This window comes from Silene latifolia, chromosome 10 (assembly GCF_048544455.1).
Source record: "Silene latifolia isolate original U9 population chromosome 10, ASM4854445v1, whole genome shotgun sequence".
In the NCBI taxonomy this organism is placed as follows: Eukaryota; Viridiplantae; Streptophyta; class Magnoliopsida; order Caryophyllales; family Caryophyllaceae; genus Silene; species Silene latifolia.
The window spans coordinates 142,360,889-142,373,384 of NC_133535.1; the positions used below are offsets into that span (position 1 = coordinate 142,360,889).

The following is a 12,496-nucleotide window of genomic DNA, read 5'->3' on the forward strand; positions in this document are numbered from 1 at the left end:
CGTCGAGTTCTGTTTCCTGGTGGGCTTATCGGACCGTGACCTATTATCGCCACGGCGCCTTTCTTCCGGGCTGTCCTCCCGGCGGCTTTTCTTTTCTGAGGGCTCAGTCTCGCTTGGGCCTACCCAGGTTTTGTGGTAGTCTTCTACTTTGATGGCCTGATCGGTCATCTTTCTGACGGCATTCAGGCCCAAACCCCCGTGCTTGATGAGCTCGTCTTTTAAGTTTCCCTTTGGGAGGCCTTTCATCGGTCTGAAAGCCGCCGCCGGGGTTGATCTCCCGAATCTGTTGAACCTTGCCGTCGAACCTCTTCACGTAGCTTCGTAGAGACTCGCCCTCCTCCTGTTTGATAGTTAGGAGGTCCGATGTCTCCACGACCGTCCTTTTGTTGCAAGAGTACTGGGCTAAGAAGGCGTCCTTTAGGTCGGCGAAACAATATACCGAGCCGTCGGGAAGCCCCTTGTACCAACTCTGAGCCATCCCATGCAGAGTCGTTGGGAAGACCCGGCACCAAACCTCATCGGGCTGCTCCCATACCGACATGTGAGACTCAAAGGCCTCGGCGTGGTCGGTTGGGTCGCTATCTCCTTTGTATGTGAGCGCCGGCAATTTCAGCTTGGGTGGCACGGCGGTGTCTAGGACGTAGTCACTGAGGGGCTGTTTGACCACGTGTCGAATGACGCGCGGCGACCGACTCCTCGCATTCCTAGTCCGGCTTCTCTCCTCGTAGCGGGAAGGACTCCTTCTTCGACTTGGACTTCTTCTCCGACTCTCCTGAGTCGGGCTTCGCTGGTTCTCCCGGGGTGTGCCTCGTCGATGTTGTGGCGGCGGTATCCTCTCCCGAGTGCGAGAAGGACTTATGTTTACCACGACCACCCTGGGCTCCTCCGGCGTCTTGGTAGGGTCTGCTTCTCCCAGTGCTTCGTTCAAGTTTCTTGGAGTCACGCCCTGGATGGCTTCCGTCGCTCGTGTCGGCGTGCCTGTGTGAGCTGGTGCACTCCCAATTAGGTCCAGGAGTGTCTTCAGTTTTGCTACGTCAACCACCTGTCCCATGATGGTGACCTGGTTGACGGGCGGCGGTGTGTCCGGTGTTATCGGCATTCCGAATTCCGGTTGGACTACTCCGCCGGCGGAGGGTTGTACTACTCCAGAATGGTGAAATGTATCATCCTGGGGTAGCTCGGTTTCGTCGGTCACGACTATTTGTTGTTTTGACATCTTCTTAGCTTTTAGGGTGGGTTTTTCTTGTGTTTTTGTTTTTGTTGTTTGGGAATGAATGTGACTAGCTTTTAGTGTCTAGCTCCCGACAGACGGCGCCAATTGTTCCGGGTGTAATTCCAGAGCAGATGTTTGATACCACTCGTAGCTAGTAGAATGATGTCCTTGCTTGAATCTTCCTTGCGGTCTCCTGAAACGATGAACAAACTGAGGGCTCGGCTTTGGCCGAGCGTACTCACTCCGACGCTCAAGTCAGTAAACTTAGAGAGAAGTTGTTGTAACTTGGCTAAGAGTGTATTGTAGAGAGATAAGGAAGATATTACCAGATGAATAGTGGTTATTAGGTCAATTTGTGGATCCTTTCCTCAATGAAGGTTGAGGAGTATTTATAGGCATTCACCTTTTGTCACGTAGTGGCCAAGTGGCCAAGTGGTTCATTAGGTGGAAAGACCGTTGTACCCTCGGCCGATGGACCTGTGGTAGGCTCGCCGAGGCTCTTTGGATATGAGTACGCGGATGTGTGTCCCGGCTGGCTAGTTGTCTGGCCGAGACCCAGGTGACAGGCCGATGGATTGTATCGGCTAGTCTGTCTAAGTCGTTGACTTTGTTATGGATGCCCTTGACCTTGCTCAATATGTTGACTTGGTCAGCGGTGCAGAATATGCCCCATCAATCTTAATTATAACTAAATAAGATTTAAATTTTTTTAATAAACGCACTAATTTTTTTAGCAATTGGCGAGTAAGCGGGTTTGAGGTGGATAAAATGCAAAATCCATCCCCGCTCCATTACCCATGGCGGGTACAATTTTCATACCCGCACCCGCCCACCACCCGCCAAAGTTCAATCCATCCCCGCTCCAACTGGGGCAGGTGCGGGGCGATACCCATTTATACCCGCCCCGCTGACATCCCTAATTGCCATCCCTATGCATGCCCCAACAATCGCACAAAAAGACCTTTTCGACGACGACCCTCATGTTCCCGCTCTACCCTCCCACACAATTGTATTACACTATTACTCCATACCTAATACACAAATTAATTGTATTACACTATTACTCCATACCTAATATACAAATTGCGTAGCGACCAAGTTAAATAACGTTAAACTTATAATTGTATTGATACTCAATATTGGTAATTTGGTATTGAGAAACATTTTCTATTTTGTTTCTCATCTTAACTCAAAATTTAGTATCATGAAGTCGACGTTGTTTTCGACCTTTTTGGCCATAATAAGTTGATATATATATTTCGAAACTTTATTTATTTTTGCTTCTTGTCACTTATAGAATAATCTAGAATAATACGTATAATCATACATGAATGAGCCACGTATTGCTCAAAAGATAATGGTGATGTATACACAGTGGGGATTGATAAGATTTAGTTCCCACCATTGAAGTCAATAAGTCGTATTCCAATATCGAATTAGCTCGAAACTTAATTAAATGGCTACCTTTAGTCTTCTTCTTTGGGAATTATTTTATCACATGGAAATATTGCCCTTAAACAACAACAGTAAGTGCCAATGTATTACAACAAGCTTTATAGTTTTTGACCATTGTAGTAATGTTTTTGAGTTTTGTTTTAAAAATTTTGAGTTTTACTGAAGTTTATGAGTTCATTCACTTAATCATTAAACTCAAAAAATTACAATATAACTCAAAAACATTACATATAAGCTCAGTTAAATTTGAGTTTTGACGGCAAAAAATTAAAATGTAATTTATAAACTTTAAAAAACTCAGAAAAAATACACATAAACTCAATAACAAATGAGGTCTGAGGTATTACATATTTACATCCGATGTATATTCCTATATCTTTCTTAAAATGAATAGCAGGTTCGGTTACAGAAACTTGATTAGTGTATTTGTTTAGTATCAAAATCTGAATTTCTTTTACTAAGGATGTAAAATTGTGAATAGTGTGAATACTCCAATTCTATACTTTTGATTGAGTTCGATATATATAGAAATGCATATTACTAAACCAAAATCGACTTATTGACAATATCTAACATGCATTCTTAATGGAGTATTAGTTTATGTAGCATTATGTCATTTTAAAAAATGTGGTGCTTTTGACATGCTTATGAGTTATGACTAGATTATTGTAGGAGGATATACCTAAGGTCATGGGTTTCACAACTCTCACAAATATTTTTTGTCCGTAAGGGTGGAATTTAGTGGTTAAAAGTTAAAACTTGAGTGAAATTCCTAGGAGACTCAGGTTCAAACCTTTATAAGAGCAAAATCTTGTGGAACATTTTTTGCCTGAATCCATGCCTAATAGACTTCAAGTCTGTCACCGAAGATAGCGGCTACAGATTCCCTCTTAAAAAAAAAAAAAAAAAAAAAAAAGAGAGAGAATTTGACATTAGATTTGAAATAATACCTACCAATTATATGTTGTGGATCGAGTACTTGTTAATGGTAATAGGCACACCTATCAAATCAAAAGATTAAACTTTTTTTCACAAGCTTTTAGTTTAATGGTTCCAACTTTCAAATAAGATTCATGGCAAAATTGGGAAATATATAATTCATCGCTTATCAAGGTCACTTTTTGGATCCTAAGATCCAAAGTCGAGAGAGAAACAACCCAAATTGTGATCGCCATGCTTTCAAAGTCTGCCCTACCATAGGCCGAGCTAAGAAATTAATTAATAACCGCCCTTCCTGGTGTCAATAATGAATTTGATTATTCATCATCAGAGACTTAGATTATTAATAGATTCCCTTTTTCTTTATATTGTATTAGTCACGTACTCACGTACCTCATCTTACGTGCGAAAAAAGAAATAATAAAGTGTTTTCTGCCTAAATTCATATGTATATAAAGTTTTATAGAATTATATGCTACACAATTACACGCATTCTTTTATAGATCATTATAAGTCTATAAATGCGGTTTTTCTAACTACTTGTATTTTCGATGAGTATCTGCAAAAAATCGTTACAAGTAATCTCTCTTTTCCTCACTAAAAAATAAGACGACCTTAGACGACTATGCCACTAACATATTTTTTTAGTGTAAGATTAGGCGCAACACACTACCAAACTTGTCGACTTTTTAGATTAGGAGACTACATTAAGTAACAGAAGAAAACAGCTAAGAGCCTAAAATAAAAATAGAATTTATAAATATGAAAACTTCAATGTTGAATATGAACAGAAAATGACAGCCAATTTAGCGCATCAAATAGAGCACGTTCGTTGGACAACTTGATATGAGTGACCGACAAACAACCCATTTGAAAATGATACTCCTTCCTACTCTTTATTAATAGAACTATAGAAGCATGCATTTTTCTAAATAAATATTAAAGACCTTGACCTTCAGATTTGTAGCCACCAATATTTCTTTGAAAATTCTTGGAAATTAACGGCTCTTTGCTTCTAATTTTGGGATTGATTTAGTAAAAGGGTTGATCAAGGATTAATAAAATATCCGAGGTAGAGATTAAGGCGAATTAAAATGATAGCCGTAATGGGCGTAGGAAATAATTAGAGATGCGATATTAAATATACGTGGTTCACTAACAATGCATTAAAAGAACAAGAGTTAACTCAACTGGTAAGAACTTTCTAACCCCAACCACATATTCCAAAAAAAAAAAAAAAAAAAAAAAAAAACTAACAATGTGTTAAATATGTCGACTGAAAGAAGAGAATCAGAGTTTACTTCTTTTATTAATATCGGGGATTAAAACAGAAGAAAAGGTACCATATATGAGAGTTTGTATAGTACTCTAAACTAGAAATTTCGGTAACAGGCTTTGAAAACCCTGATAATAATTTACTAAATAAAATACTTAGAAACTTAACTAGATGTAAAAATGAAATCAGGCTCTCGAACAAACATATATCATAGATTTCTAGGGGAGTTGTCGCGTTGCCCAGGAACCCGTAACCAAAGCTTGTTGATCATGCAAAGAGACCCCGTGTAGGGTTAATCGGAATGAGGCAAATCGATTCTAGGCACAATCTAAAAATATAATAAATGACGATATTACCCTGGATTCTCTGAAATTGCCTTATATTTTAAAATTTGTGAAAACTATTTTAATTAAACGGGGCAATTCCTAAAAATCGGAGCATATTACATAAGGCTCTTAAGTAGTGCGGGTAGAATTGTTAAATGGTCTGAATCATCCAACTAATTACCTCTGAAAGTTAGATAATTTCACAAAAATGGCTCATGTTACAGTGGTACATGAGAATTTATAACAAGTGCTAAAATGTTATAATTTCAACACTTGTCATTTGGATGTCATCGAGTGATCGAGGAATTAAATTCTCAAAAATTTCAAAAACATATGAATTGGATAATTTATGTAAATTGTTCAAAAGTTATTTGGTTAGCATATAAGAAATAGATTCATGCAGAGTTTGTAACTACCTTAGGGGTTAGGTAATCAAGTTCCTCATGTTCGAATCATGTGAATTTGGGTAACCAAACATCTTCAATTTTTCCAAATCATAAGAATTTCTAATTCATTCATTCTTTATAGTGCAACCAAACGACACCTAAATACAAAATGTAACGGTATTATACTATGACGGGCTAGCTTATTTATTTACTCTTATCTAGATCAAATCTAGACTAAATCAAGCATTGAACAAAAAAAAATTATAGCTCTTGGACCCTTCTTAATCTTTTTATGGAGAGTAGCTTTCACCTAATTCAATTTACTTTAAACTGTTTAACAGCACCCATAATTTGTAATTACTTGCATTAAAAAGATCTCTCTTTATATGCTAAGAATCTTCTAAGCACAACCAAAGTTTAGCCTCTTCCCTTTTCTATTCTGGTTAGTAGTCAGCAAGTGGTGTGAGTTGAGTCTGTTGCTTTATAGCATCAGCAACAAAAGCACACACACATTTACTGCATTTTACAAGTTGCAAAAATAAAGGAGCACAACAGCTGAACCATACATATAACCTTGCCTGTCATTTATACTATTATAAAACTACACAAATGTGTGTTCAAGACTCTGATTCAGGTGATGAAGATTTGCAGAAAAGCTTAAATCTTGCTGAAAATAACAATAATAATGATGATAATGATGATGATATGATCAACAGTCAATCTTCTCCTTCTGAAGCTCATTTCTTGAATACCCACATGGAGAATTCAGCTTCATCTGCTGTAAGAATCCCATTTCTTAGATGCATTGTTTTTTTTGTATTACGGGTCGTCTGGAAACAATCTCTCTGTGATTCGATAATAAGGGTAAGGTTGCGTACATCTGAACCCTGAAAGGTTTTGTTTAGGTGGTTGAATATGATTTTTGGTTACATTACATGCATTGATGATGAAAGTTTGGTAATTGGTAATTTGGAATTGTGTTTGTTGAATAAAAAGATTGCTTCTTTTGTAAGGTAAGCATCAATTATTGATTGGTTCAAGTTTCTTCCTTTCCTTTATTTAGAAAGGACCAAACTTTTCTATGTTTATTATGTCTATTCTTATTGGTCTTCCACTTCTTTATCAAATTCAGTATTTGAAACCCAATTTCTGCTGTTTGTATTTATTGTTCTGTTATTATTAATTGTCAGAGTTTGTTCATCATTATATAAAGATTCATTTTGTTTTTTGCATCTAAATTTCAGGATCTAATTTTAGCATTTTTGTACATCCGAACCCCCCTTACCCCGCAATTTGCAGGAGCCATTGAGGCACGCTGTACTCCATAAATTACCAATTTGAGTTGTTGCATGTAGTTGGTTGTCAATCTGCTTTATCAAATTGCCAACTAATGGAGTAGTCATCACCTACCTCATGGTTAACTAGGCTTTCTATTGTTTATTTGACTTATGGCAGCTGTTTGAAATTGAGCTTTACTGAGAAAAATTATATTCATTTGAAATTTAATACTGTGGAACATAAAAAACATTCATCTTCGGACTTTGTTTTCCGCAAAGCAGCGTGTAGTTGTGTGATCAAACTGACAATGATGGCATGGTAGTTATACTGAATGGGGTAGTTGATAGATGAACCAACTCTATTCCTATTAGGCTCCCTCACTCAAATGCCCGTCGGGCTTGAAGAGTGGTTAGTTGTGCACCGGCTCCCCCCGTACCGTGTGCTGGGTTTCCACTTCGAGTTTTTGAGGAGTTTTGAGGTTGCCAGGATTCGAACCCGTGACCTATGGTCACATAGGCTCTGATACCATGATAGATGAACCAACTCAACCAAAACCTTAAGGTGATGGTTGAGGCCCAACTATTATAAATATTCCTATTAGTAGTTTCAAGTTTCGACTGGGTTGATTATTTGGTGGTTGATGTATTTACTACAAAACAGAAATGTGACAGATTATCAAAGGATGTTATACTTAAGGGGTCATGTATCAAGGTCGAAATTCTTTCAGATGACTGATGTGCTTTTGTTGAATTCTGCAATTTTCTATTTCAGTTAGAAAGCATTTGTGAAAACACAACAGTTGCACCGGATGCAAATATAAATTCAGGCTTCCAGCCAATTCTCCGATCAGGCGAGTGGTCTGACATTGGGGGACGTAATTACATGGAGGATACCCATGTATGCATAGCTGACTTAGCACAAAATTATGGCCATAAACAAGACAATGAAGAAGCCGTCTCTTTTTACGGGGTAAGTTCCTTTGATTTGCCTTTATTTCTAGCATTACACGAGGTAGTTCTGATATTGTCAGTTAGATAAAATCTATGATAGATTATCTGGTTGAAACAGTTTAGACTTTAGATACGTAATTGTTGTTGAAGCAGAAACCGAGACCAAATACTGCATTTATATTGCTCGGGCAATTGCAGTTCAGAATTCAGCTTCTTGATTGTTTTAAAATGTTCTGCTGTTTCTTTTGTTTACCATTGGCTATATCAAGATAGATAATAGACTAAGGCAACTGAGGTTAAGTCAGAGATAAAAATCTTAGAGATTATTGCAGTAAAACAATATAGAAGGTAAGAGGTTAATGGAACAGGTATTTGATGGTCATGGTGGACATGCTGCTGCACAATTCGTTCGTGACCACCTTCCAAAAGTCATATTTGAAGATGCCGAATTTCCATCAGAGCTGGAGAAAGTTGTCACAAGGTCATTTATGGAGATTGATGCTGCACTGGCACAATCATGGTCTGTGGGCTCTTCTCAGTCTTCTGGAACCACTGCAATCACTGCTATGATCTTTGGCAGGTAGGCCACTCTACTTATTAAAACTCTACAAATATTCATTTTGATCTACGACATTTTTCATGCCCTAATTGATGCGCTAAAGGGTATATGCGGTGAGAAGCATTTTATCAGCTCAGCAAATCATACGAGTATTTCTATGGATTTTAAGTACAAAAATCACCTCGGCCTTCTGGATGACCTTTTATGAAAATTGCATTGGTAAATGAATTGATCGACTGCTACAATCCAGTATAAAGACAGTTAGACACTCAAATAGTTTAGCAGACCATTTTAATTTAATTCCATCATATTTGAAAGACGAATATTGTCAGTCTTTGGTTCAGTTGCAAAGGAAAGTAATACGGAGTAGCATGTTTGTTAATCATATAAACAAGTTACAGAGTTTGCTATATAAACAAGTTCGAATTTTTTGGTTTATTGGTGTTGATTAGCAAAATAATTAGGGAAGTAGTGTTCGTTTGAAAGTATTTGGGCTTATGGTGTCCACGTCATCACTTTTTATTTTTTTCCAATTTTTATATGAAACCGCTAGGAATCTTAGCGGTTTCACTTAAGATTTTTTTTTTTTTTATATAAAAGGCAAAACCGCTAAGAATCTTAGCGGCTTACCTACTGTCATATTGTAGTGTACCCATGTAAAATTGTTGGAAATTTGTGAAAATTTGTGGAAAACGCCAAGGACTTTAGCGGCTTTCCTAGATTTTTTTTTTTTTTTTTTTTTTTTTAAACAATACAAATATTTCGACGATGACATTTTGTAAAGCCGCTAAGGTTCTTAGCGGCTTTACCTAAAACACGAAAAAAAAATACAAGTGATGACGTGGACACCATAAGTCCAAATACTATCAAACGAACACTACTTCCCTAATTATTTTGCTAAATAACACCAATAAACCAAAAAATTCTAGTCCATTCGTATTTACTAAAACATGTGATACATGGGTCAGATCTTTACTTGTAGCAAATGCTGGAGACAGCCGAGCTGTGCTTTCTAGACGTGGATTGGCTTTGGAGATGTCTAAAGACCACAGGCCTTTCTGTAGAAACGAAAGGACAAGGGTAGAAGCCTTGGGAGCGTATGTGGAAGATGGGTACCTAAACGGGCAGCTGGCAGTAACAAGGGCTCTTGGAGACTGGCATCTAGATGGAATGAAGCAGAAGGATGGAAATGACGGGCCTTTAAGTGCAGAGCCTGAACTAAAACTGATAACGTTAAGCAAAGAAGACGAGTTTTTAATAATCGGATGTGATGGAATTTGGGATGTGTTTAGTAACCAAAATGCTGTGGATTTTGCCCGGAGGCGACTTCAGAAGCATAATGACATCAAGTTATGTTGCAAGGAGATGGTGGAGGAAGCAATAAAGAGAGGGGCAATGGATAATTTGACGGTGGTTATGATAAGCTTTCACTTGGATCCACCACCCCCGATTGTGCCACAAAAGATGAGAGTCAGGCGAAGCATTTCCGCAGAAGGACTTCAAAATCTCAAGATTCTTTTGGAAGAATAAAAACGAAGACACGGAGATAATTAGACAGGAAGGAAGACATTGGACCTTTCTTATTTGTACATAATTATTCTTAAGCAAAAATAAACTAGGCTAGTGATATTGAACTGTGCTTAGCTCATACAAGATTATGAGCTAGCTATTGTTGTCTGTAGATGATAATTCTTGGGACCCATACACATTGCCACTGAAATTGTACTTTATTAAAGACTAGTTGCAGCTAATTTGATTATTCATGAACTGTCAATGCTTGGAAATGTTTGCATATTTCTTCGATAAAAACATAAACCAGACGAGGCATTCCTAGAAAGGAGGGGTTCGTGGATGAGGAAGCACTGTAACAAATATAATCCCGTGGAATTAAACAGAATAGGTGTCAAAACTCTCAATACAAGGTACAAAAATATTAGCGGAGAAAAGAAGCTGATGCGCCTCCACGTCTATTGACAATGTTCACCAAAGAACGTATACAATCTGCAATATCTACTTCCTAGATGTTTTCAGTTTCAAGTATAAGATGATCCCGATTGTACAAGATACAAAAAATGATCTATGTCATAAGAGAGCCGACATGTACACACCTCTAAGTAATCCCATTTCTACATGAATCCGCAACATTGTTGATAGGCATTCTTGTTCTGCATTTGAAGCGTATATAATCCAAATGAATACAGAAGAGTGATGGAACAGATCATTAAGCTGTTCCACTGATCGGAATTCCAGATTTTAAGTTCTGCACCTCAGAGATGACAGCAGGAATCAAGGACAGAGCTGCTGTGAAGACGGAAGCAATAAGCATTCCAAAAACTGTGTTCCAACCACGTGTTGAAATATATCCGACCAGCACAGGACCGATAGCTGCCCCAATAGAGCCTGTACCATCTATTATTGCTGTCACTGTGGCCAATGCTCGTGAATTTCCCTTAATCGCACTCTGTGTGCCTAGATCAGCAGACACTGCTGTGGTTATCAGAGCATAAGGCCCATTCACAAGTGAACCAGTGAGGAACATCAATCCAATATTAGACAACATTGACCTACTCCCAAAAACACGGTATAGGACTAGGGCTGGGATTGATAACAGCAGAAACGAAACTGAAGTAATAGCCCGGGCTCCAAGCTTGTCAGAAATCAGACCTGCCATCACCCCTCCAAGAACCCCACCAACATCAAATATCGTTGACAGCATCCCAGCAGATTCATGAGACAAATATACACCAGCAACAGCTTCATTTCGACACAATCACCAAAAAAACTAGTCAAAACCCTACCATTGCAGTTAAATAAATATCAACATGTGCTAACAGCAAGCAGCGGTGGATCTACTAACAACATTCCGGGGTGTGCGGACACTGGAAACAGAATTTTTTTTTGCGTATTTTGTCTAATTTTCAGGCTAAAAGAAAAATTTACAACATTTTTATGTGCATAGATTTTAAATACTCCATTAATCAGGACCCCATAGAGAAATTTTCCTGGATTCGCTATTGACAGCAAGTGCATTTACCTGTGTGCCGTAAATAAAATGGCAACCAGTAGAGGAAGGTGTAAGCCACAAGCTTAGAGAAGAAAAGACAGATTGCAAAAGCCGCAACTCCAGGCAATCTCCATGCTGCTATAAACCCAATTGCATTACTGTGACCCTCATCCTTTGATCCAACTCCCTGAGAAACCCCCAAAGAATCGGGTGCATCCGGATCAAGCAAACTCAATTCTTCAATTTTACCAGGGACATCATCAGATACAACTTCTTCCACATTACCATTCATTTCAATCTCAGTTTCGAGACATAACCCGGCAAGTTCAGGACTAACAACAAGGAAGAAATACACCATAAGACCAATCAAAAACACAAATAAACCAGGCCAAAAGAAGGACCAGCCCCATCCATATTTAATCATCGACGAAGCGATAATTGAACCAAGAATGTTGCCAACAGAAGTGTGAGAATTCCAAATTCCCATAATCAATCCTTTCTTCGACGAATTCCCGAACCAATTACCAACAACAGCAACCACAGAAGGCCACCCAGTGGACTGACACAACCCACAAAAAACCTGAACAACTACATAATACAGCAAACTATGAATCCTAAACCAAAACCCGAACCCGAAAGCGACAGTAAATAAACCAGACAAAACCATACCAGAAGACAGAAATATCCTAAGATCAGTAGTGTCAGCAAAATGACCAGAAAAGAACATACCAAAAGCGTAAGAAGATAAAAAGGCAAGATCAAGCTCACCCAACCTATGAGTACCTTCAGTTCCGTTAAATGGGGCCCAACCCATTTGAGAATGGGTCGAATCATGAAGTGGGTCGGATTCATTTGTGGGAATTTGAGGTCCTAGCACGGATTTAACGATGCTAGGGGGTTTACGGGCGGCATGGAATGAGGTGTAAGCGAGAAATGTAATGGTTAAGACGATGGTATTGTGGAATAAGATGCCTTTGTTTTTAAGGAATGGGATTAGTGACATTAACGGGGGTGGTTTCGCCGGTGACATCTTGATCTAAAGTATGTCACCCGCCAAATTAAAGTAAAGGGTCATGGTATTCTTAGAAGTGAAGGTTTAGGCCTTTTAAG

General features: G+C 38.6%; 2 protein-coding genes across 2 annotated transcripts; one reads left to right on the top strand and one right to left on the bottom strand.

Moving 5' to 3' along the window:
* The first annotated feature begins 6,067 nt into the window (after nucleotides 1–6,067).
* Nucleotides 6,068–10,150, top strand: LOC141606101 (putative protein phosphatase 2C 27). Its single transcript, XM_074425108.1, has 4 exons — nucleotides 6,068–6,375; nucleotides 7,645–7,842; nucleotides 8,192–8,403; nucleotides 9,351–10,150. Exons 1-4 carry the CDS (start codon nucleotides 6,205–6,207, stop codon nucleotides 9,910–9,912), a joined length of 1,143 nt encoding a protein of 380 aa, XP_074281209.1. The 5' UTR covers nucleotides 6,068–6,204; the 3' UTR covers nucleotides 9,913–10,150.
* A 123-nt stretch (nucleotides 10,151–10,273) lies between these two features.
* LOC141606100 (putative glycerol-3-phosphate transporter 5) lies at nucleotides 10,274–12,496 on the bottom strand. The gene is made up of 2 exons (XM_074425107.1): nucleotides 11,417–12,496; nucleotides 10,274–11,136 (listed from the first exon to the last, which is right to left on the bottom strand). Exons 1-2 carry the CDS (start codon nucleotides 12,414–12,416, stop codon nucleotides 10,604–10,606), a joined length of 1,533 nt encoding a protein of 510 aa, XP_074281208.1. The 5' UTR covers nucleotides 12,417–12,496; the 3' UTR covers nucleotides 10,274–10,603.